Below are 26,752 nucleotides of genomic sequence, written 5' to 3'. Positions count from 1 at the left end.
GGGAGAGATAGGAGCGAAAGAGAGGGAAAGAAAGATGGAAGAGAGAGAGAGGAGAGAGAGGAGGGAGCGAGAGCGAGAGAGAGAGAGAGAGAGAGAGAGAGGGGGGGAGAGAGAGAGAGAGGGAGAGAGAGGAAGCGAAGAGAGAGAGAGAGAGAGAGAGAGAGAGAGAGAGAACTGTTTTATTGTAGTATCAGTTAGAGAGTATTGTAGTGTGTGTGTGTGGTGGTGGTGTTGGGGGGGGGGGGTGGAAGATACTGGAAGATACTGGTACTGATCACCTGTCAGAACACCCAGGGAGAGAACACACACACACACAACCTCCCCACTCTTCTCACACCAGCCAGTTTACTCAAAATTCACTGCAAAATTATACATCCAGGTGAGCAGGACGTCAGGAGATTACTTCAAAACAGGCAACTAGGGACAACATTGAGCGTTATTGGCATCAAGTCGGCATGGGTATTGCTAGGGCAGGGGTTCCCAAACTTTTTGACATCTGAAAATTCTCACGACCCCAACAATGTCAACATAAATTACAATAATGTAATTAACGGCCAATGTTCACTTATTTAAATTGAGGCGCTGGCAGTCAATTGCTAAACATTCCAACAGTACTCCTGATTGTATTCTCAACACACCATCATATACTTATGACAATCAAATGCAAAATGAGTGTGACATCATTTCTCTTCTATCACCACCAGTGATGGGTGCGCTTGATGCATGTCGGGAACATCTCAAAGTCGGGGGTGATCGACAGTGCGCACCTCGACTCTCTCCGTCACGTCCCACCTGGATGGGTATTTTGTTTTTAAACGCAGACGAGAGCCCTGAATCAGCGTACCATGAGTTTTAGTGCCGTGTCCCTCCGAGTCAGGAACCAAAACTCCTCCACAAGTGACCTGTGATGTGAATGAGTTGTCTGCAGCATTTCGGTCACATGACAGCTCGATCAGCTGTTCGATTTCACTTACCGGCGTGTCAACCGAGCCAGGATCACAGTCAAATGGATTTCGCTGATTCGGTCACTCATCTGTATAACCTTTTTGTATTTCCCCTGCATGCCTGCATTCCGTTCGTTCAGTTTCCCCAACTATGTCTGTTAAAATAGGCAAGGAGACACATTTTCTTTTCATAACACAGAAAGTCAAAGTCTGTTATTTTGTTGTTGTTTTTTTTTACACCCATTGCGAATGACAACAGTTCCTCTCTCAATACAAACGATCTTTCCAACACTCCCCCTCGACAACCACCAAGCCCCTTGGTGTGAAACAGAACATTGTCATGCTCTGACCTCATCTCACCACATAGTTTTGCAAACAGACAGGCGCGATGTAGTTTACAATCGAATTTGTTTGCAGAGTTCTGCGCTCTGCCACCAGTTACTCTCAATGTATCCATTATACACTGCGTTACCAAAAGTATGTGGACACCTGCTCGTCAACCCTCTCATTCCAAAATCATGAGCATTAATATGGAATTGGTCCCCACCTTTGCTGCAATAACAGCCTCCACTCTTCTGGGAAGGCTTTTCACTAGATGTTGAAACATTGTTGTAGGGACTTCATTCAGGAACTTGCACAAGAGCATTAGTGAGGTTGGGGACTGATGTTGGGCGATTAGGTCCGGCTCGCGGTCGGCGTTCCAAAATCATCACGAAGGTGTTCGATAGGGTTGAGGTCAGGGCTCTGTGCAGGCCAGTCAAGATATTCCACAGTGATCTTGACAAACCATTTTTTTTTGACCTCACTATGTGCATGGTGGCATTGTCATGCTGGAACCGGAAAGGGCCTTCCCCAAACTGTTGCCACAAAATTGGAAGCACAGAATCGTCTAGAATGTTATTGTATGCTGTAGAATTAAGATTTCCCTTCACAGGAACTGAGGTGCTTTGACCAAACCATAAAAAACAGCCCTAGACCATTATTCCTCGGCCAAACTTTACAGTTGGCACTATGCATTGGGGCAGGTAGCGTTCTCCTAACATCCACCAAACACAGATTCATCCGTCGAACTGCCAGATGGTGAAGCGTTATTCATCACTCCATAGGAATGTGTTTCCACTGCCCCAGAGTCCAATGGCGGCGAGATTTACACCACTCCAGCCAATGCTTGGCATGGCGCATGGTGATCTCAGGCTTGTGTGCGGCTGCACGGCCATGGAAACCCATTTCACAAAGCTCCCGAAGAACAGTTATTGTGCTGACGTTGCTTACAGAGGCAATTTGGAACTTGGTAGTGAGTTGCAACCGAGGACAAAATATTTTTACACGCGCTACACGCTTCAGCACTCGGTGGATCTCTTCTGTGAGCTTGTGTGGCTTACGACTTCGCGGCTGATCCAGTGTTGCTTCTAGACGTTTCCACTTCAAAATAACAGCGCTTACAGTTGACCGGGACTGCTCTAGCAGAGCAGAAATTTGACGAACTGACATGTTGGAAAGGTGGCATCCTATGAAAGTCACTGAGCTTTTCAGTAAGACCATTCTACTGCCAATGTTTGTCTATGGAGATTGTATGGCTGTGTGCTCGATTTTATACACCTGTCAGCAACAGGTGTAGCTAAAATAGCAGAATCCACTCATTTGAAGGGGCGTCCACATACTTTTGTATATATAGTACAAGTCAAAAGTTTGGACACCAACTCATTCAAGGGTTTTTCTTTATTTTTACTATTTTCTACATTGGAGAATAACAGTGAAGACATCACAACTATGAAATAACACATAAGGAATCATGTAGTAACCAAAAAAAAGTGTTTAACAAATCCATATATATTTTACATTTGAGATTCTTCAAAGTAGCCACCCTTTGCCTTGACTACAGTTTTGCACACTCTTGGCATTCTCTCAACCAACTTCATGAGGTCGTCACCTGGAATGCATTTCAATTCACAGGTGTGCCTCGTTAAAAAGTTCATTTGTAAAATGTCTTTCTTTCTTAATGCGTTTGAGCCAGTCAAATGTTGTGACAAGGTAGAGGTGGTATACAGAAGGTAGCTCTATTTGGTAAAATACCAAGTCCATATTATGGCAAGAACAGCTCAAATAAGCAAAGAGAAATGACAGTCCATCATTACTTTAAGACATGAAGGTCAGTCAATACGGAACATTTCAAGAACTTCGAAAGTTTCTTCAAGTGCAATCGACCACGCTATGATGAAACTGGCTCTCATGAGGACCGCCACAGGAACGGAAGACCCAGAGTTACCTCTGCTGCAGAGGATAAGTTCATTAGAGTTACCAGCCTCAGAAATTTCAGCCCAAATAAATGCTTCACAGAGTTCAACAGACACATTTCAACATCGACTGTTCAGAGGAGTCTGCATGAAACAGCCTTCATGGTCAAATTGCTGCAAAGAAACCACTACTAAAGGACACCAATAAGAAGAGACTTGTTTCGACCAAGAAACACAAGCAATGGACATTAGACCGGTGGAAATCCGTCCATTGGTCTGATGCGTCCAAATTGGAGATTTTTGGTTCCAACCGCCGTGTATTTGTGAGACGCAGAGTAGGTTGAACGGATGATCACCGCATGCGTGGTTTCCACCGTTTTGATGTCTTCACTATTATTCTACAATGTAGAAAACAGTTCAAATAAAGAAAAAGAACCTTGAATGAGTAGGTGCGTCCAGAGTTTTGACTTGTACTGTGTATAGTGTAGCTCTGTGGTTGTGTCATACAATGCGTCCACATGGCAAAGGGAGACACATTCATAACTAGAGTGCAGTGGCCTGCCCGCCATCGCATGATAGACGGAGCCCCATCTGTGCAAAAGCCATCTGTGTTTTTCATCAATATAACCACGCAGCTAAACACTAAACATAGCCTGTGCAGTTCCATGCTCTGGAATCGTGAGACAGAACAATTTGTCCATGTGAATAGCATCCCGCGACATGTATTGAACAAAAGTCCATGCGCAGGCCACTCGGCCCTCACAGCTAAAGTCCATCTGGAGAACGGGGATTTATGTCATTCAGTCAGAGTTTCCTCTTGAGTGCTAGCTATAGAACCAGTTCCTAGTTTCACCCGTGTTATCTGACAAAGGCATTGATGTGAGATTCTGTGCCTCTGCCTCCCAGCAAATTATTTTCACCATATCTATTGCCGCCGGTGACAGCAAAGTCTGTGCAATAGTGTGTGGCTTCATAGCGTAGTGGCTCAGCCATTCACCACGGGAATGATTCAAGTGCAGAGCTCAGGTGCGGACTTTTCCCACCATTCTAAGGGCCCTCTCTAGTTGAATTTTTACTTTTAGATATGAATCATTTTCATTTAGATTAAGGTTAGCCGCATTACAATTATTTTGATAGACAAAGACGATATTACATACTGCATATACAGTACAAGTCAAAAGTTTAAGAACACCTACTCATTCAAGGGTTTTTCTTTATTTTCTACATTGTAAAATAATAGTGAAGACATCAAAACTATGAAATAACACATATGGAATCATGTAGTAACCAAAAACGCTTCAAAATATATTTTATATTTGAGATTCTTCAAATAGCCACCCTTTGCAACAACAGCTTTGCACACTTTTGGCGTTCTCTCAACCAGCTTCATGAGGTAGGTCTCCTGGAATGCATTTCAATTAACAGGTGTGCCTTGTTAAAAAAAAAATTGTGGAATTTATTTCCTTCTTTAATGCATTACAGCCAAACAGTTGTGTTGTGACAAGGTAGGGATGGTATACAGAAGATAGCCCTATTTGGTAAAAGACCAAGTCCATATTATGGCAAAAACATCTCAAACAAGCAAAGAGAAAAGACAGTCCATCATTACATTAAGACATGAAGGTCAGTCAATACAGAACATTTCAAGAATTTTGAAAGTTTCTTCAAGTGCAGTCGCAAAAACCATCAAGCGCTATGATGAAACTGGCTCTCATGCAGACCGCCACAGGAATGGAAGACCCAGAGTTACCTCTGCTGCAGAGGATAAGTTCATTAGAGTTACCAGCCTCAGAAATTGCAGCACAAATAAATTCTTCACAGAGTTCAAGTAACAGACACATTTCAACATCAACTGTTCAGAGGAGTCTGCATGAATCAGGCTTTCATGGTCGAATTGCTGCAAAGAAACCACTACTAAAGGACACCAATAAGAAGAGACTTGCTTCGGCCAAGAAACACGAGCAAAGGTCATCAGACCGGTGGAAATCTGTCCTTTGGTCTGATGAGTTCAAATTTGAGATTTTTGTTTCCAACCGCTGTGTCTTTGTGAGACGCAGTGTGGGTGAACAGATGATCTCTACATGTGTGGTTCCCACCATGAAGCATGGAGAAGGAGGTGTTTTGCTGGTGCTTTGCTGGTGACACTGTAGGTGATTTATTTAGAATTCAAGGCACACTTAACCAACATGGCTACCATAGCATTCTGCAACGATACGCCATCCCATCTGGTTTGGGCTTAGACTATCATTTGTTTTTCAATAGGACAATAACCCAACATACCTCCAGGATGTGTAAGGGCTATTTTACCAAAAAGGAAAGTGATTGAGTGCTGCATCAGATGACCTGGCTTCCACAATCACCCGGCCTCAATGAACCTGGTTTGGGATGAGTCAGACCACAGAGTGAAGAAAAAGCAGCCAACAAGTGCTCAGCATATGTGGGAACTCCTTCAAGACGGTTGGAAAAGCATTCCAGGTGAAACTGGTTGAGAGAATGCCAAGAGTGTGCAAAGCTGTCATCAAGGCAAAGGGTGGCTATTTGAAGAATCTCAAATATAAAATATATTTTGATTTGTTCCAAACTTTTTTGGTTACTACATGAGTCCATGTGTTATTTCATCGTTTTGATGTCCTCACTATTATTCTACAATGTAGAAAATAGTAAAGAAGAAAAGAAAAACCCTTGAATGAGTAGGTGTTCTAAAACTTTTGATCAGTAGTGTATATATATATTTTTTTTTTACCAGGATTTGAGAAATTCTCCCGTGACCACATTTTCTAATCAGGCAAGCCCCGGTTTCAGAACCACTGTGCTAGGGCATTGTGGACGGGGATGGCGAATGAACATAAGCCGCAAGCTCCAGCTTTGAGGGTTGCGTGTTCAATTCCAGAGCTAGACATTTGTTTTTTTTATTTTTTATTCCCTATACTATACCTTCATCCTTAACATTCCGAATTAATGCCACAAACGTAACCCGGAGTTGTTTTCGTCACATGTTCAATCCCAGTTCTAGGCACTATTTGTTTTATTTTAACCCTGTCCTAAACCATAATCCCTTAACCATTTGGAATGAATGCTTAAATTTAACCTTCGCAATTTGACGTTTATGGACAAACGTCGGATTCTGCAGTGAGTCGGTGAGAGCTTGTTGCAGCCTCCTCCTCTAAGCCTTGCTTATCCAACATCAGGGTCCGTATGTTTCGAGCTTCTCAGAGTAAGAGTACTGATCTAGGATCAGTAATATATGCTATTTAGCAGTACTCCCCTGTCCATCTTATTCATCTAAAAGGCTAAATTGAGCCTAAATCAGCAGTCCTTCTCAGAGACGCTTGATTCTCTCGGCCCAGCTCAACCTTCCCTTCGGTCTCCCTGGAGGTGTGAGAGGGAGGGCCGTAATAGAGAATTCAATGTCTATCTTTGGCTCTCACTCTCCCCTCTCTCCTTCCTTACCCCCACTCTCTCTATTTCCCTCTCTCGCTGCTTTCACCTGCTACCCTGAGGCAGAACTTCAATTTAGAACCCAATGGTTCATACACACAGACTAGTCAATAGTTGCATATCGCAATATTATTTTTGGACGATAGTATATTGATATGACTCCCAAGTATCGATTTGTAAAATTAATAAAAAACTGTAGGTTGCGTTTGCTAGCGCTAGTGGGCTGTACGTGCGGTAAAACTCTGATATTTTTCATCCTACTGATTGTTCTCCACCTTCTTCTTAAATGGTGACCCATGTTTTCAGCACTTCTATTTCCCTGACTGATCAAAACTCATTTCCTCACGCTCTCTCTCGCGTCTCTGCAGCAGACATATAATGAGCAATATATTTGGAACGCCAAATCCTAATATCAAATCGCAGTACATATAGAATCGCAATACATATCTTAACGGCACCTAAGTATCGTACCGCGAGGGCCCTGGCAATACCCAGCCCTAACACACACACGCACACACACACACAGGGGCTAGAACAATTAATGGATTAAGGAGATTCTAAGCTCTTTTGTTAATCCACACACAGATGGGGGTGGACAGATCAGTTAAAGGGTATGACAGTAGGTGAGACGTCAATGGCCTTGATTTTCTTTTCATCTACCTAAAGGGAGAGGTGGAGAACGTAACACGCACACACGGCATGGGAAACACACGCAAGCACACACAGCATACGGAGATACACACACAATCCATTTGTAAGTGACAGAGGTTCAGCCTAAAAGACATCCTCTTAAAACTACCAGACTCACTCACTCCCTCTCTCTCTCTCTCTCCTTCCCTCTCTCTCTCTCTCCTTCCCTCTCTCGCTCTCTCCCTACCTCTCTCTCTCTCTCCCTACCTCTCTCACTCTCCAGTGAGGTCAGTCAGTCCATCACTATCCTGTTCTATCCATCCATCCCACGCTTGTACTCTTCATGCACCATTTGGGACTGTCTCTTCTCTTTTCCTCCTCCCTCTGCTCTAATAACAGAGGGAGGAACGGGGGGGCTGAGGAATTCCTTAATGCTCAGGGAGGATGCATCTTTGTACATACAGGAGTGTGTGTGTGTGTGTGTGTGTGTGTGTGTGTGTGTGTGTGTGTGTGTGTGTGTGTGTGTGTGTGTGTGTGTGTATTAAGAGGGGCCAGACAGGGTTGCAATTGACTTCCCTCATCACTCACCATTCCATCTCTCACCATTCCATCTCTCACTCCATCTAGTTCCCTCTATCTCTCCCTGTGCTCCTCTCTGCCTCTGTGTCTCTAACCACTAAAGTTGTGTAACACCACTACAATAGTCAGAAACTTCACCCCAAGGCTTTCTATCACCCAATACACATCATAAGCAAATTAAATCAAATTGTATTTGTCACATGCCCCGAATACAACAGGTGTAGACTTTACCATGAAATGCTTACTAATGAGCAATTTCCCAATCATTTTTAGTTAAAAAATAAATAAAAGGAGATAGTAACACAATAAAAGACTAATAACAAGACTACATATGAGGAGTACCAGTACTGAGTCAATGTGACGAGGCACGAGGCAGTTGAGGCTATATGCACATGGCAGTACTGACGTTAAAGTGAGAGTTCACTCCACAAAAAATTTTTTACCTCTGAAGTGTTGAAATGAGTCCATGTCCCGAGTCGTTGAACTGAACTAAGAACCCTGAACAACCAAAGGTTGTTCCCCATTGTACAACCGCGTGTGCTCGGGTGCGTGCGTGTGTGTGTGCGTGTGTGTGTGCGTGCGTGTGCTCGGGTGCGTGTGTGTGTGCGTGTGTGTGTGTGTGTGTGTGTGTGTGTGTGTGTGTGTGTGTGTGTGATCATATCTAACAGCAATAAAAGGACAACTGGCTTGCGGGCGGTTACAATGCGTTCTACATCACACCCACTCCTCTACGCCTCCTCTCTATCTGTCTCTGTAGTGAGAAAAGCGAGGGAGTCAGAGAGAGGAGCATAGGATGAGAGAGAGAGTAAGAGCAAGAGAGATGAGAGACCAGATTGAGAGCAAGAGAGATGAGAGACCAGATTGAGAGGGCCAGTAAAAAAAATAGGTGTTATTTTTTCCCCCCTAGACTAATCTGAAAGCATAGCACACCGGATGGATGACACCGATTTCTTGCAAGCAGCCTCCTGCTTACCCTCTGTGAATCTATGGGTGAGTCTTAAAATGGCACCCTATTCCCTTTATAGTGCACTACTTTAGACCAGGGCCCATAGTGCCTAGGGCTGGACTAATAATCCAATTAATTTTGATTCATTTCGAATGTATGTTTTAGTGCAATGTTCCAAATGCCTGAAATCGCAAGAATCAAGGTTGTGTCTTTTTGGTCTCATCTCCTTCTGTGCTGTGTGCACCAGCCCCTCCCCTGCCACTCAACAACAACAAAGGCAAAAGATCAATTCATCCTCTCTGACAAAGCGCAGTTTCAATTCACTATTTGCATTTGAGGTTTGGTCCAACAGAATCAGTCGTTTCCCCTTTTTATGTTTCAACTACTAAAACCTGATTGTGGAAAACTAAATTTCTCGGTTTCTGTCGCGTGCGGCATTGTGGTACCTAACATACTGTACCTAACATACTGTACCTAACATACTGCTATGTGCTAGCAGTCTAGTCTGTGTTTTATCAAATGTGCAAGGAGCATTTAAAAAGGCGCATTTATATAAGGAATTGGCAACTCGTTCTCATTCTGAGAAATAAGCTAATTCTTATCCAGGTAGGCCCCTTGATTTCAACATCTAAACAAAGCGAACAGGCTGTTGTTGTTCAAACAGTTGGAGGGTGTACTCATAACAGTGTTCTACCTTGTCGGCAAGCAAATAGATCCAAGTTGGCTAGACTTGTAAAGATTAGCTGGCTAGTCACTAGCACGTGTGCTTCACATATTGTTTATGAGACCTGTGTTCATTTTCTAGTACGCCTGCTAATAATCCTGAGTGGATGTGCATTGTTCTGATCAGATTTGTAACAAAAATAATTGTCATAGACAGACTATAACGCCAGATCAGTGATTATTACAAAAAAAAGCAGGTTAAACTATTTTGACTAAATAGTTAGCTTATTAGTGGGTCGTATGGTTGTGGAAGGCTGATACTTGGCCTTGGTATCCTTTTACAAGCCCTGAATTCATTTGATTACTACTGACTGTTTGAAATTAAGTGTATTTGACCTTTAATTGTGCAACAAAGCTTTAGAGAATTGTTTGTATTTTTAGATATGCAGTATTTAGCCTATTGTGAAACACCCATAAGTTTGAAAAAAAAATGAGAAAAAAAATCTCGATATGATCTTTAGGCCATATCGCCCAGCCCTAATAGTGCCGATAGGGTTCTGGTCTAAAGTAGTGCACTATGTAGGGAAAAGGGTGCTATTTGGAATATACCCTTTGCTAATCAATAGGCTTTGCCTACCGCTTTTTTTGTTATGTTTTCATTTGGTCAGTTGGCAAAAGAAGAACCCCGTTATAATCAGGTTTAAACTACACCATCCCACATCCCACACACCCATAAGATAGATAAAACCCACCACACACACACACACACACACAGAGAAAAGGAAACCACATTAAACATGTTCATTTGTTCTTCTTCCTCAAGTGGTCACATTTAACTAAGAAAGGAGGGGATTAAAGAAAACAATATTTAGCTTTCTCCATATGTAGGCTAATTCAGATGGACAGAGAGAGAGAGAGAGAGAGAGAGAGAGAGAGAGAGAGAGAGAGAGAGAGAGAGAGAGAGTCAGAATGACAAAGCCCGTGAGACAGAGAGAGAAAAACAGAATGAGTATTTCATATGGGATCTATCTATTGTACTGTATCTCAGATCATGAACTCCCAAGGTCTAGGCTCGAGCTACCACCACGTGTGCGTGCACTAGAATTAAACCAGAACCATACGTCAAACACACGTCATAGTCGGAGGTGTCATGCTTTTGGTAGGATAACGTTCAGTTTTATTTCCACAGAAACAGACAGACAAACAGTTGGCGGCTTTTAGAGGTAGCCTTGTGCATGACATTCAGGGTTACCCTAAAAATGAAGTGGGGCAGCAAGAAGGGCCGGATTAAGAAATCATAGGCCCCGAATGGCTACTCTGACAAACTGAGATCAATCTGGTCTTGAATTCAAACAAACAATAGCCCAGGCCAATGAAGCAACACACAGATTGTACAATATTATGAGGATATAGAGATATATACACACACACATATATATACCGTGCTTTCAGAAAGTATTCAGACCCCTTGCCTTTTCCACATTTTGTTGTTACAGCCTCATTCTAAAATTGATTCAATTGTTGTTTTTTTCCTCATCAATCTACACACAATACCCCATAATGACATTGAAACTTGTCTCGAAGACACTCCTGCGTTGTCTTGGCTGTGTGCTTAGGGTCTTTGTCCTGTTGGAAGATGAACCTTTGCCCTGGTCTTAAGCGCTCTGGAGCAGGTTTTCACCAAGGATCTCTCTGTACGTTGCTCCGTTCATCTTTCCCTCGAGTCTCCCTGTCCCTGCCGCCAAAAAACATACCCACAGCATGATGCTGCCACCACCACGCTTCATCGTAGGGATGGTGCCAGGTTTTCCTCCAGACGTGATGCTTGGCATTCAGGCCAAAGAGTTCAATCTTGGTTTCATCAAACCAGAGAACCATGTTTCTCATGGTCTAAGAGTTGTTTAAGTGCCTTTTGGCAAACACCAAGCGAACTGGCATGTGCCTTTTACTGAGGAGTGGCCTCCATCTGGCCACTCTGGCATAAAGGCCTGATTGGTGGAGTGCTGCAGAGATGGTTGTCCTATCTCCACAGAGGAACTCTGGAGCTCTGTCACAGTGACCATCGGGTTCTTGGTCACCTCCTTGACCAAAGGCCTTCTCAACCCTAAGGGTCTGCATACTTATGTAAATAAGGTATTTCCCTTCTTTTTTTGTATTTTTTTTAAATAAATGGTTTAAAAAACTGTGTCGTCTGTCATTATGGGCTATTGTGTGTAGATTGATGAGGAGCATATCTAATTGAATAAGCCATATGCTACTCACAGTGATGGCTTTAGCAGACAGTGCTGCTGTTTGCTACAAATTGTGATTTGAGAAAAATGTATCTATTGCTTTTACAGACAGATTAGTCTACTTTTTTCAGCAGTAGGCATTTGCTTGTCAAACTGTGCGTTTTTCCCGGCTATTTAATTTTGAAATGTGAAAAAAGCAAAACCGTCAGCTGGAACCAACCATAGAAATATAATTAATTCAAGTCATGACTGGCATCCATTGCTAGTGTAACCATGAGTTTAACAGTCCAATTGCCAGGGCAAGAAGTTACAAAACCCTTCTATGGATTATATGGCTATGGCCACAACGCAACAAGCTCTAGTCTGTATTTGTTGCGCATGCTACCCAAACTGCGGCCTTTCCGACTGTAGGCATACCGGTAACTGCCAAAATAAAGAAAACACTTGAGAAAACAAAGGATACAAAGTATTGGTCTGATACAAAGTATATGTTAAGGTGTGGGTTGCCTTTTCCTGGCATGGTTTAGGTCCACTTGTAGAATCTATGCCAAGGCGCATTGAATGTGTTCTGGCAGCTTGTGATGGTACAATACCCTTTTAAAACACTTCATGCTAGTGTTTCCTTAATTTAGGCAGATACTGTATGTGCTTGTGATAAAACTCAATCCACAGTTTTTATTTTATTTTTGACAAACTATTGATCCTCTGTGGCTAAATGATGCTCTCTGCTGTACTTGAGAGCAGGCTCCTGTGGTTGGATAAAACGTTATATTACATTTAAAAAGATATATCGTTTATTTTATGCCTCTTGGGCCCAGCCCATGACTCACACAATTAACCAGTCACATTTTATTTATTAGACCATTTTAGTTTGTTACCCAATCAAGGCAGGGGCCCCCAGTTACCCACATGGGCCCTCTACCTCCTCTCCTCCCCCATGTGATGATGAGCAGAGCGGCAGCAGGCTGTCTACACTCATTGAGAGCAGGCTCCTCAGTCTTCCTGTGGTTGGCGGTTGCATTGAAAAAGTATAACATATATACGACATATCAATTAAACGGTATATATATTTCCTTAATTATTTTATTTTCTGCTTCTTGGGCCCCCACGGGCCTGGACCCAGGGGCTTCAGCACCGGTAAGACCCTGCATTAATTCGGCCCTGGCAGTAGGTTAACCTACTGCAGTCTAGATTACATTGTAATAATAAAATAGTTTTCACGTTGACAATGATGAGGCCGCACACAGTAATATAATTTTTATAAACACTGTATCAAGGCATCCAAGTCGCTGGTTACAATAGCCGAGTTCATCAACACTTGCTAGATCTGGTTGGAGGAGGCTAGAATTCATGATGTATTGAAGGTTGTTTGCCATGTAACCCCACCCTATGCGAATTCTGACAGCTGACAAACTGATCCACTGTTTTGCATGCTGGATAACTGTATCGCCACAAGTCCGTAGGCTAGGCTATGCGTTGCGAGCATATTTGATGATGATGATATCGTTTGCACTGCAATTCTCACTCCCTCCTTCCCTCCTCTCTTCCCCTGAACCAACGAGCACACTTCTTAATTAACCCCTTCTTATCGCGGATTCTTTGCTGGGAAACTCGACCAGTGTGCTGCCTTCACGTCCCAGTCTCTGCGTGTTAACCTAGGCCACCCTTTCATCCCGTCGATTGTCTATTTTCCCAAATAACACAAAACATCACCGCAAAAAAATCAAACGCCAAAAAAACCACCAAAATACTGAGAACGTCTCCTACCTGGTGCCTGCCTTGTCTCCCATCTTCGCAGGCCTTTGTGTTTCAGTGCTACTAAAGTGTAATATTTGTGTAAATCTGAACGCTATTTTGGATATCAAGGTCTTCGTCAATTCTCTCCTCTTTCCTCCTCTCCGTTGCGGGCTCGAGGTCCAATCCGTCTCGGTTCGGCTCGCACAGTTAGCTACCTGAAATTCCGTTTCCACAGCCTACAGACGGCAATGAACAGTTCGTTTCGTTCCTCGCCTTCTCCAGTTCTGACAGCGAGCGAAACACAGAGCGACGCCCTCCCCGTGTGACAGACACCACCTTCGACCAATTGCTGCTTCAGAAACATGTGAATTAGTGAACGACAACAAGATTGTCCCGCCCTTGCCCTCGGGCCCACCAATTAGAAATCTGCTTTAGGAAGAGGGTGTGGCTTTTTGTCACCGATAAGGAGGAAAACAAATCGCTGGCAGAATGTATTTGTTTTACTCTTGTCACAATCATAATTCAATGCCCTCGAGTTTGTCGTGCATTTCCATAGGGAATAACCAAAATAACCAAACCTTAAACCGAATTCAGGGTTTCCCTGTCCCCAGTTCACCACATAATTTCTGGATTGAATCCTGCTTTTAATATGGTATTGAAATGTAATAGAAGTGTAGGCTAGGTTATATACTTCATATAGGAATGATATATATTTCAAAGGTGACACTTGAGAGAATGCTCCTTAGATGATTGCTTTCACTGCAAGGCCTAACAGTTTCTTTTTTATAATCAATATTGGTGCAACAATAGGATAATCTGCTTCAGCGCTGAGACCTTTTCGGTCATCATTTGTCATTGGAAAGGCTGCAACCCTGTGTGTGTGTGTGTGTGTGTGTGTGTGTGTGTGTGTGTGTGTGTGTGTGTGTGTGTGTGTGTGTGTGTGTGTGTGTGTGTGTGTGTGTGTGTGTGTGTGTGTGTGCGTGCGTGCGTGCGTGTGCGTGTGTGTGTGAATATGTTTTTAGTTTTTGGACAAGTGGGTTTAAGGATTAGGTTTAGGAGTAAGGGTTAGGTTTAGGGTTAGAGAAAATAGGATTTTGAATGGGAAACAATTGTTTGGTCCCCACAAGGATAGTAAAATAAATGTGTGTGTCTGTGTGGGTCCGTATGTGCGTTTGTGTGAAATTACATTAAATTCAGCATTGAAAATCGGTGCACGTTTAAGTTTGTTCCACCTGAGCGAGTCTGACCACAAGTCCGAGATCACTATGATGACACACGAAATGCGTTTGATGGATCCTTTTTGTCTTCTTCCAATGCCTCTTAAAGGGAAAGTAATCCAAAAGTAACTGGAAGTAATCAGATTACGTTACTGAGTTTGGGTAATCCAAAATGTACATAACTGATTGCAATTTTGGACAGGTTACTAACTAGTAACTATAACCAATTACATTTAGAAAGTAACCTACCCAACCCTGCATGCTTGTGACTGTCCATCTAGCTCTCTTGCCACCTAGCGGCAAAATGTAGAAAGTAGTGAATCCAGATGTGATCACAGCTGTGCAATTCATTGACACAGTACATGCAGAGGAGGGCTTAAAATGGGAATACAGAGATGGGGAGCTCTATTTGTTGTTGTTGTTGCTGGGGGTGGTGGTGGTGGTGGTGGTGGGGGGGGTATTAGGGTTAGGGTTGGAGTTGGAGTTAGTTGGAGTTGGTTTAGTTTCCCTGGCACAGTTTCTACATGCATTTTGTTTTGCATTTGTGGCACAAATCCCATTCAAGTCATATGGGACCGATATTAGCATTTTTCTCACATGCTCAAAACATCTGTAAATTACTTTGTTGAGCTTCACAAGAAATTGGAGATACTTTCGGATGATTTGGACAAATGCTAATATCGGTCCCATGACTTGAATGGGATTTGCGCCGCAAATGCTAAAACGTTAGCATGTGGAAACAATGCCAGGGAAACTAAACCAATGCATGGATTGCTGTCATAACTTGTCTATAGACTGCTTACAGGGAAAAGGAAACCAATGTGTCATTTTGTAATTTGGGTGAAATATCCCTTTAAAGAGAGTGGTAATACAGACCCATTATATTTCACTGTCAAGAGGATAATAACACTGTAGGACATGTGGGAGTAAAATCAGATTTACCTGTCAAAATTAGGGATTTAAGGTGAATTCTAGGATTTTCCCGAGTGACCTATATCACATTGATTAATCAACAACGTGTAATGTAAAAAACATGAAGTTGTAATTGTTTGTTAGAATATTCTGTTGTCAACCCTGTAGGTTGAGATGGAATAAGTCAGGTATCTGACCAGCAGGATAATTATTTTAAGAGTAAAGTATAGAGTTCAAAGGGCAAATCATGTTCTCTTTATTGTTGATCAACTTTTAGTTATAATATCCAGACAACTCTTTTTATAATAATAATACATGTGTTATAGGCAGGGATGTTCACTTTTTTGGCAGACAAGTGTGGAACAAGTTTAGATGGTTTGGATGGAAATCATTAATACATAAGACCACGTGTAAAAATGTCATACTTTAATAATAATAGCAAATGTAGCTCTTCTAAAACATACAAAAAAGAAAAGAAAATCCTCTTAGATACAGTTAAGTACAGGTTTATTATAATAGTCAACAGCCGTGCTTTTTCACTCAATGTGTTGTGTTTTAAACCATGAGAAGATCTTGTAACAATGAACGAACGGTTAATAGTAAAAGTGCACTTAGCCAAAAGGGAGATAATAGTTCCCATTATATACCGTTGGTTGGGTGGTATCCACCCTCCTCTGTTGCATGACTAAGTGAAAATTTGACTTAAATGGAAGTTAGGAATTACCCCAGACAATGAGTGAGTTGTAGTGTGAAATTACTGTTAGCCAGCGTGCACTAGCTAACCAGCCATGACTGTTTGTTTACATGGGAGGCTGTTGAACAGTGAGTTCGACATTCACGATTACAACACATCCTGGTGCAACAACCAACACACAGCTACATACACAGCCACCTAGCTACACCAACAACACCACTACTAGATATGTGCAATCTGATATCACCTTACATCCGGAGGCCTCCATTTCTTTTGTTAAACGGGAAAAACAAGGACTAAGTCTAAATCAACCATATACAGTAACACACCACCTTGCACATTCTTAAAAAAAAAAAAAAAAACGATCTGCCTCCCAAATGACACCCTATTCCCTATATAGTGCACTACTTTTGACCAGAGCTCTTTGGGATTCCCTATGAGCCCAGGTCAAAAGTAGTGCACTATATAGGGATTAGGGTGCCATTTGGGACGCACCCCAAAAACAGAATGTTTTGCCGCAATGCTACTACTGGTTTTAAATGCTTCTCCGTTGAATCGATGTACACCCAGTATAGTGACAATGCTGTGAGGGTTTTGAGGAAGACACTGGACAGTGCTGGTGAAATGGACACAGTAACACACACACACGTGCATGTGTGCAAACACACAGCCGTTGGGGGGAATATTAGGGATCTGCTTTGAGTTCAATCACAGTTGCCGAGGTAACGTACAGTCTCAACTTCTTAACTGGACTCAGTGTTACACAGAGAACTTTGCGTAAGCGGTTTACACAAAATCAACATAGTGACAAAGTCAAAACAACAAAGAGTGGGGAGGAGGGAAGTGTGGCAGGGGCGGAGCAACGTAATTAAGCAACATAAAGATATCACCAGTGTTTCTTCCTCTAACCCCTACAAATCGCATTTCAAACTGAAAAAAAAACCCTGCGTCCCTTAATAATCATGACCATCGTCGTCATCCTCTTCATCTTCATCATAATAACACAACACACAAAACAGAACGCGCTCGGTCTACTCGTCATCCTCCTCCTCCTCCTCATCCTCCTCCTCGTCTTCCTCGTCGTCATCATCATCATCGTCATCCATATTACTCTTCGTCATGGGTTTAGGGGCCGTCACCATGCTCGGAGCACCCACCTTCCCCTTACCGGACTTATAGTCAGCCACGTCCTGGAGAGAGAGAGAAAGATAGATAGAGAGAGAGAGTAGGGAGACAGACAAATGTGTTATTATCAGTATCATATTATATTACTATCTTGCTATCTGAATGAAGTTTACAAGCGATATGGATACATCTCTAAGCTGGCTTCTTCCCCTTATCTCCTTTCGAGATGAACCCATAGAAAGGTATAGCATCTTGGTTCTGTCGGCGTGTGGTTTGTTTGCTTAGTATTGTATTCTGAGTAGACCCCAAGGAAGAGCAGCTTATCCTAAATGAAAGAGGATCTGGATATAAAAAAAGCACTAATTCAATAACTAATACACAGGTGTTCTTCTACCTTCTGATACTTGTCTTTGAGTTTGTTGGCCTTGATCAGGTAGGGCTGTTTCGTAGCATCAGTAAGGTTGTTCCACTGCTCGCCTAGTTTCTTGGCCACGTCCCCTATCCCCAGGCTGGGATGCTGGGCCTTGATCTTGGGCCGGTGGTCCGCGCAGAAGATGAAGAAACCAGATCTAGGGAGAAAGGTACAATTTTTTTAAAAAAAGGTACAATATTCATTTATTTACCCGTATGGATTTTCTTTTGTCATTTTGGGTGATGTGACGTCTTATGTGAGTATTGATATAAACACGAGCTAAGTAGTGTGTTGCGTGTCTGCCTGTCCCCCCCATCTGTCCGTCCAGTCATATACAGTGCCTTCAGAAAGTATTCACACCCCTTCACCTTTTCCACATTTTGTTGTGTTACAGCCTGAATATAAAATTGATTAAATTGAGATGTTGTGTCACAGGCCTACACACAATAACCCATAATGTAGAATTTGAAGAAATTCATAAAAAAGGAAGAGCTGAAATGTCTTGAGTCAATAAGTATTCAACCCTTTTGTTATGGCCTAAATAAGTTCAGGAGTAAAAATTTGCTAAATGCCACTGGCCTACACACAATAACCCATCATGTCAAAGTGGAATAATACAAAAAAAATGGCTTAACAAGTCACATAATAAGTTGCATGGACTCACTCTTTGTGCAATAATAGTGTTTAACATGATTTTGGAATGACTACCACATATCTGTACCCCACACATACAATTATCTGTAAGGTCCCTTAGTTGAGCAGTAAATTTCAACCACAAAAAACAGGAAGATTTTCTAATGCCTCGCAAAGAAGGGCACCTATTGGTAGATGGATAAAAAATAAAATATCCTTTTGAGCATGGTGAAGTTGGGTTGCCCCCGGTTGCCCCCCTTGGGTTGTGCCATGGCGGAGATCTTTGTGGGCTATACTCAGCCCTGTCTCAGGGTGGTAAGTTGGTGGTTGAAGATATCCCTCTAGTGGTGTGGGGGCTGTGCTTTGGCAAAGTGGATGGGGTTATATCCTTCCTGTTTGGCCCTGTCCGGGGGTGTCCTCGGATGGGGCCACAGTGTCTCCTGACCCCTCCTGTCTCAGCCTCCAGTATTTATGCTGCAGTAGTTTATGTGTCGGGGGGCTAGGGTCAGTTTGTTATATCTGGAGTACTTCTCCTGTCCTATTCGGTTTCCTGTGTGAATTTAAGTGTGCTCTCTCTAATTCCCTCTTTCTCTCTTTCTTTCTCTCTCTCGGAGGACCTGAGCCCTAGGACCATGCCTCAGGACTACCTGACATGATGACTCCTTGCTGTTCCCAGTCCACCTGGCCGTGCTGCTGCTCCAGTTTCAACTGTTCTGCCTTATTATTATTGGACCATGCTGGTCATTTATGAACATTTGAACATCTTGGCCATGTTCTGTTATAATCTCCACCCGGCACAGCCAGAAGAGGACTGGCCACCCCACATAGCCTGGTTCCTCTCTAGGTTTCTTCCTAGTTTTTGGCCTTTCTATGGAGTTTTTCCTAGCCACCGTGCTTCTACACCTGCATTGCTTGCTGTTTGGGGTTTTAGGCTGGGTTTCTGTACAGCACTTTGAGATATCAGCTGATGTACGAAGGGCTATATAAATAAATTTGATTTGAAGTTGAATATCCCTTTGAGCATGGTGAAGTTATTAATTCAACTTGGCTTGAAAATGGCTGTCAGCAATGATCAACAACCAACTTGGCCTCCCGGGTGGCGCAGTGGTTAAGGGCGCTGTACTGCTGTGCCATCAGAGTCCCTGGGTTCGCGCCCAGGCTCTGTCGCAACCGGCTGCGACCGGGAGGTCCGTGGGGCGACGCACAATTGGCCTAGCGTCGTCTGGGTTAGGGAGGGCTTGGTCGGTAGGGATGTCCTTGTCTCATCGCGCACCAGCGACTCCTGTGGCGGGCTGGGCGCAGTGCGCGCTAACCAAGGTTGCACCCTCCGACACATTGGTGCAGCTGGCTTCCAGGTTGGATGCGCGCTGTGTTAAGAAGCAGTACGGCTGGTTGGGTTGTGTATCGGAGGACGCATGACTTTCAACCTTCGTCTCTCCCGAGCCCGTACGGAGTTGTAGCGATGAGACAAGATAGTAGCTACTACACCAATTGGATACCACGAAATTGGGGAGAAAAAGGGGTCAAATAAATAAAAATAATTAATTTAATTTAAAAAACAACCAACTTGACAGAGCTCAAAGAATTTTTAAAAGAATAATGTGCAAATATTATACAATCCTGGTGTGGAAGACTCTTAGGAACTTACCCAGAAATCACTGCCAAAGGTGATTCTAACATGTATTGACTCAGGGGTGTGAATACTTATGTAAATGAGATAAATCTGTATTTAATTTGCAATACATTTTCAAATATTTCTAAAAACATTTTTTTACTTTGTCATTATGGGTATTGTGTGTAGATGGGTGTAACACAACAAAACGTGGAATAGGTCAAGGGGTATGAATACTGTGTGTGTGTGTGGTACATACGGGGGCCTCTTTGGTGCATTGGGGTCCTTCTTCCTTCCCTTCTTGCCGCCAGGGGCAAAGTGCATCATCTCGTTGTCATAGCGCACCTTATCCTGCTTCGCCATGTCCTCAAACTTCCCCTTCTCTTTGCCAGACATAGTCTGCAAAAAAATCATAACATTTATACCACTTTAAAACATTCCCACCAGTAGACGGACACACGGGTTGTGTTCATTAAGCACCAAACAAAAAAAGGTGTTTCACAGTATTTTTTATCCATGACAAATAGACTTAACCCTGTACCCTTGAGGGGCTACCTGGACGTGTCCTTCAATATAAGACATCAGTATTTTTGTGTTTTCTGTTGCAATTTTTGGGGGAAATATAATTGCTGACATAATTTACATTGCATGCTAAGTCAGCATGACATCATTGAGTACATGTGTGGTCTTGTTGCGCCACCTAAAGTGGGGAATATGTAACTGCTCATTCGTTACCAAATAACTTGCCATTCTTGACTTGTACAGTACCAACCAGCTTGTAGTCTACCAGCTGGTTTGTCAAACGTGTCCTTTATGGGAACAATAGATTTGGAAACAAAAGAATGATTGAATTTCATTTAGCTCCGTCCCAATAACCAAACATGTGCAGTGCACTACGTAGTATTAAGAGATGTAAACTCGAAAAATCGACTATCTCATTTAGTCATCATCATGTCTATACAGTGACTTGTGAGCTGTGAAAATAATTCCCTCTTGAAGAAAAATAAAAGTCATCATCGTTCATCAATGACCAATTAAACAATCAATCAATCAACCAATCATCTGTCTACCCATCAACGAATCAATGAATCAACCATCCACCAACAATCAATCCCATCCACCAACAATCAATCCCATCCACCAACAATCAATCGCATTCTCGGAAGAACAATAAAGATCTATTCTATTATATTATATTCTCGCCTTCCATCGTCCGGAGCACTTCTTGGAAAACTCAGCAAAGTTGACAGGTATCTCGGGACTCTTCTTCTTGTGCTCCTCCCGGCAGGTCTGAACGAAGTAGGCATAGGCAGACATCTTGCCTTTGGGCTTCCCAGGGGTGCCTTTAGCCATCCTGGTCACTGGGCGGGGCCTAGCGGCGTTGTGTAACTCGTTTATTGGTTAATTGGTCAGGTGGTTGATTGGGTCAGTATCTGGAGAGGGGAGAGTGGAGAGAAGATGGATATCGGTTCATTCAATGCTGTGGTTCGATTTTTTTCTGGGGAAGTAAACAAAATATATATTTTTTTATCAGGTGATGAAACTGACAAAGAATACTGAACAAAAATATGAATGCAACATGTCACAATTTAGTTACATTTCATATAAGGAAATCAGTCAATTGAAATAAATAAATTAGGCCCTAATCTATGGATTTTGAATACAGATATGCATCTGTTGGTCACAGATACCCCCCAAAAAAGGTAGGGGCATGGATCAGAAAACCAGTCAGTATCTGGTGTGACCACCATTTGCCTCATGCGACGCCACACATTTCCTTCACATACAGTTGATCAGGCTGTTGATTGTTGCTTGTGAAATGTTGTCCCACTCCTCTTCAATGACTGTGTGAAGTTGCTGGACATTGGCTGGAACTGGAACACGCTATCATACACATCGATCCAGAGCATCCCAAATATGCTCAATAGGTGACATTTCTGGTGAGTATGCAGGCTGGGACATTTTCAGCTTCCAGAAATTGTGTACAGATCCTTGCGACATGTGGCAGTGCATTATCATGCTGAAACATGAGGTGAAGGCAGCAGAGGAATGGCACGACAATGGGGCCCAGGATCTAGTCACGGTATCTCTGTGCATTCGAATTGCCACCAGTTGGATGTACTGCCAAATTCTCTAAAACGGCATTGGACGCAGCTTATGGTAGAGAAATGTACATGACATTTTCTGGAAACAGCTCTGGTGAAGGTCCCTGCAGTCAGCATGCAAGTTGCACACTCACTCAAAACTTGAGACATCTGTGGCATAGTGTTGGTGACAAAACTGCACATTTTAGAGTGGCCTCTTTATCGTCCCCCGCACAAGGTGCACCTATGTAATTATTTGTGCTGTTTAATCAGTTCTTGATATGCCACACCTGTCAGGTGGATGGATTATCTTGGCAAAGGAGAAATGCTCACTACATCTTGCATTTATATTTTTGTTCAGTGTACATTGGCCATGGCATTTTCATTTTTTATGATTATTCAATCAAGGTTTGATAACATTTGTTAAAGTCTCTATATTGGTTTGTAAAAATTAATAGACTAATTTAGACATCATTTGATTACGCAACATCTATTATATTCATTTAACATCATTAGCCACCAAGTGAAGGTCGACTTCATAGTATGGTGGAACCATAGAATTAGAATGAGTTCTAGACTTAGCATGAGTTATAAAATCGGAATGAGTTCCAATTAGAATTAGAATTGGTTGAAATGAATTAGCATTCTGTGGGTGTGACACTGAAGAAGAAATTGCTCAAGGAGTCTTGGAATTAAGGAAAATGTGGAATTAAGGAAATTATATGTATTTTTAAAAATGTATCTAGGAGTCTGTGTGCTGTTCTGATGTCTGTTTTTGATTTGTTATTATGTTGTACAATGTACTATGTAATTACAATGTAATACGATTGCATTATGTAAAGTGTTTTCTTTTAATTCCTCAAAAATACTTAAAATGATTTAACTACTAACTATTTGAGAAATATGATATCATTGTTAAGAATGTGAATTCATACTCTTAGGAATGTGAATTCATACTCTGATATAAATTCAATATTGGAAGACAAAAAATTATTTCGAATCTAAAAATGATTTTTTAATTTTTACAAAATACCTTACATTAAATCTCAATCTAATAAGGATGCCCCGCCATATTCTCCTCTCGCCACCGCCCACCTCCTTGTCATTAGCCATTTTCAGGCTTTTAATTTCATATTTTTCAGCTCCCCTAAACTTTACTTCACTGCGTCCAACGCAACGCGAACTCAACTCTCTTCATACAAGCTATAGTATAGCGAGCGCTCCGACTCTGGTTACAATGTTGCGATAGAATGAGAAGCTTCAACTACACGGACCGAGAAAAAACAAAGGTCATCAACGCGAATTATTCATCTTCCATTTTGTGAAATGCGTTCTCATGAGAGAAACTCCTGTTTATTTTCCACCTTCTTGCATATCTCGATCTTACTTTGCCCAAAAATGTATGACTTTTTCTGGTTTTAATTCGCCGCTCCGTTCGGTTGCTTTCAGTCCCAGTTCATAGCGCCTTGTATTGGGTAGTACTAGCTGCTATACAGGCGAAGAGAGCTTGCTGTTTTTCGCTGGAGCTCCCATTGAATAAAATGGCTTCTGTAGGTCTAGCGAGAGGAAGGCTTATGGGCTTGACTATGTAACAAAGCGATACACACCACCTCCGGTTCCAAGGGCTATAACGACTAAATTTGACCGTTAATTAAAAACAAAACAACGTAGTCAGATAAAATAAAGACTGTTCTTTTTATTCATGTTAAAACAGTAAAACTGGCAATGCGTATTTCGTGACATATCACTGTTTTCCGAAGTTATACCCCTGACGGTCGCTTGGTGCATTGCTATCTGTTAACAAAGACAGTGCGCCAGCCATTTCTTATGTGAGTCATCCTGGTGCAAGCGAGAAGTTGCGAAAATGAATAAAACGGGGGGAAATAAAAATCCTTTACGGCAGAAAGTTAGAGATAAACATTTCGAATGGAAAACGATAAAGAGCGGTATTTTTCGTCCGTAGGAAATTGTTTTTTTCAAAAGAAAATCGCCGTCCCTTCTCCGTGTTAGAACTGCCTCTCTTCAATGGTTTAAATCGCCAGCCATTTTACTACATGGTGAGAGCGATCATTTGACTAAGCAAGATACAAATCTCCAAAACAAATTTTCGACGATGACATTCACATTTTCTTTACATGATTGAATAGAGATAATAAAGTTGGGCGGAAAACGAACATTTCCTCTGAAAATGTACGAGTATTTATGTAGATGACATCGAAATCGGTTCGCAATAGAAGGACAGTGTTATTCGTAGACAGGCTATAGCCAGCCATATTCAGTGTCACACAGCAGAGATGCGTGTGAGGAATACAAGCCTCGGAAAATATACAGTTTAATAACTTTTGGTTACTTTAAAAATCAGGAAAAAAACACAGAGTCAACGAAACAACAGTGACATGTTCATTTTCGTTATGGCAAATGACCCTGTAAACGATAATAAAATAGATCAAGAACATTCTCGGCAGATTTCTGTCAATAACACAACACATCACACATTATAGGGAGGAAAATTATCAAACACTATTTGCCTGCAAGATGAATAACATCTAAACACATGTAAACTATAATTGCACTAAAATACCACATAAACACTTAAAAATAACACAATCTTACTTCAAATTGATTAAAATGACAATTTAATTTAACACAAAACAATATTCTTAAGGTATTCCAATGGAAAAGTAAAAAAATTAAAATAAATGTTAATGTCATGTTATTATTGCGTTATGAATAACATAACAGTGGAACGTACCTGTATTGTTAACGATCAGTCAGTCTGGATTCTGGAATCCTACAGTCTCGCCTTTCCCCTATCTTCTCTATCCCCATGTAGACTACACAGCCTCGCGCTAGCTCAATACGAGAACGGCCTGATTGGCTAGCGGCCGGGTCGATTCAAAATAGCCTCCCAAACTGCTGATTGGACGTGTCTTCACACGCGCTCCGGATTTCTCGTTCGTTATTGGTCGTCACGGAGGCCTGGTCACACCCACCCCTTTGAAAAAGAGCCGCTGAGAAAAGTTTTAGACTCGTATAGAAATAAGTTCACAGGGTAAGGATGGTAGGCAGTGTGTGCTGTTAGTGCGTATGGGTACAGGCTGTATGCTGACATAGAGGTTCAATGGGAGATCTTTTTAGATGTTGGGAGACAGCGTTCTTTCTCAGGTGATGGGTTCAAATAGGACAGTAGGCTACAGATACAGATCTGAACACACCTGTAAAGTCATTGGATTGACAAAGGATGGATATACATAATACGATAATGAATAAATTTTACTACAGTTTTGTATTTTATCTCATATGTAGTGATAAAATGTATAGTTTATTGGAGTTAGGCCTATAGATAATTAAGCAATAAGGCCCGAGGAGGTGTGGTATTGTGGCCAATATACCACAGCTAAGGGCTGTTCTTATGCACTACGCAACGAGGAGTGCCTGAACACAGCCCTTAGCCGTGGTATATTGGCCATATATCACAAACCAACGAGGTGCCTTATTGTTATTATCAACTGGTTACCAACGTAATTAGAGTAGTGAAAATAAATTATTTGTCATACCTGTGGTATACGGTCTGATATACCATGGCTGTCAGCCAATCAGCATTCAGGGCTCGAACCACCACGTTGATCATATTTAATGAATCACTGTAGGATAATTACCATATTGTAATCATTTAATAAAATGTAGTTAGATGGTGCCTATACTTCTCATTAATTTGAGATTGAGACCTGAAGATTTCTCTTATTGCTTATAGTGGAATCTATAGAATAGATTATGTGGAATGGTCTCTTCAGGAAAATGCTCTAATACATGTTTTACCTCCGACTAAACTATCCCTTTAAAGGATAGATCTACTCCTTGTGTGCCTCACCATTTTGAGTGAACTGTCCCTTTAAAGCAAATGCACATATTTCAGTGTTTGTTGATTTTCGCCATTTCCTTTTAATCATAGATATATTTTTACCATGGCAACCAGGTGTTTAGACTCTTAAACCAATCAATCATATTGATCAATGAAGTGCTGGTGAGGGAAGATATATGAAAATCAGCAGGACTGCATGCAACCCTCATGGACTGGAGTTGTGCATTGTTGTTTTAAAGCAGGGGAGGCCAATGGTCCTCTTTGGGAGCTGTACCCAGTTGTGCTGTAGTAGGGAGAAGCTACCCTACTGCCTCCAGCTACACCTACCCTAAGGTGTGCTATGTGTGTTATAGTAGGGCTGGACCAAAAGACTGCATACACACTGCACAAGAGACCCAAACAGTATCTGATCCCCAAGGTGAAGGAATGGCACACATCCAACTCCACAATTAAATATATGTGATTTGGTCTCCGTTCCATTTCCAAAAACTTGCATTATTTGTCATATATCACTTGCTCTCTTGCTCCTTTCTCTATGCTTTTGACCCAAGGTGACAGTAGAGCAACAGAAACAGCCTCTGGTATCTGAGAAAAGGGCTATAAAGCTATAATTCAATAGGAATTGATAATGGGCTATAGGTGGAGCCATCACTACATTGGTAGTGCTGCACAGCTGTAATTACACTTCTACATCATGCAGCAGCGGTAGTCTGTAGCTGTAGAGTAATTACACTTCTACATCATGCAGCAGCTGTAGTCTGTAGCTGTAGAGTAATTACACTTCTACATCATGCAGCAG

At 42.0% G+C, this 26,752-nt stretch overlaps 2 protein-coding genes across 2 annotated transcripts in view; both read right to left on the bottom strand.

The window, feature by feature from the left end:
* Positions 1 to 13,694, bottom strand: part of arrb2b (arrestin, beta 2b) — a 69,476-nt gene extending 55,782 nt beyond the window's left edge. The window contains exon 1 of the mRNA XM_065021810.1: positions 13,433 to 13,694. Coding sequence (XP_064877882.1) covers positions 13,433 to 13,455 — 23 coding nt within the window. The 5' untranslated portion in view covers positions 13,456 to 13,694. The remainder of the gene's footprint in view (positions 1 to 13,432) is intronic.
* A 2,246-nt stretch (positions 13,695 to 15,940) lies between these two features.
* hmgb3a (high mobility group box 3a) lies at positions 15,941 to 24,948 on the bottom strand. The gene is made up of 5 exons (XM_029666416.2): positions 24,844 to 24,948; positions 21,211 to 21,440; positions 20,267 to 20,406; positions 17,745 to 17,919; positions 15,941 to 17,415 (listed from the first exon to the last, which is right to left on the bottom strand). The coding sequence occupies exons 2-5, from the start codon at positions 21,358 to 21,360 to the stop codon at positions 17,257 to 17,259; spliced, it is 624 nt and encodes a 207-aa protein (XP_029522276.1). The 5' UTR covers positions 21,361 to 21,440; positions 24,844 to 24,948; the 3' UTR covers positions 15,941 to 17,256.
* Positions 24,949 to 26,752: the final 1,804 nt, after the last annotated feature.

The sequence above is a fragment of the Oncorhynchus nerka genome, linkage group LG8 (genome assembly GCF_034236695.1).
Source record: "Oncorhynchus nerka isolate Pitt River linkage group LG8, Oner_Uvic_2.0, whole genome shotgun sequence".
Classification (NCBI taxonomy): domain Eukaryota; kingdom Metazoa; phylum Chordata; class Actinopteri; order Salmoniformes; family Salmonidae; genus Oncorhynchus; species Oncorhynchus nerka.
The sequence above is the reverse complement of the archived record's forward strand: the minus strand, read 5'-3'. Positions and strand labels throughout refer to the sequence as shown.

Coding starts and splice junctions, on each gene's coding strand:
- hmgb3a (XM_029666416.2), bottom strand. CDS start 21,360: ATGGCTAAAGGCACCCCTGGGAAGCCCAAAGGCAAGATGTCTGCCTAT. Junction 20,407..21,210: donor AGTGCTCCGGACGATGGAAG/GCGAGAATATAA, acceptor ATTTTTTTGCAG/ACTATGTCTGGCAAAGAGAA. Junction 17,920..20,266: donor AATGCACCAAAGAGGCCCCC/GTATGTACCACA, acceptor CTTTCTCCCTAG/ATCTGGTTTCTTCATCTTCT.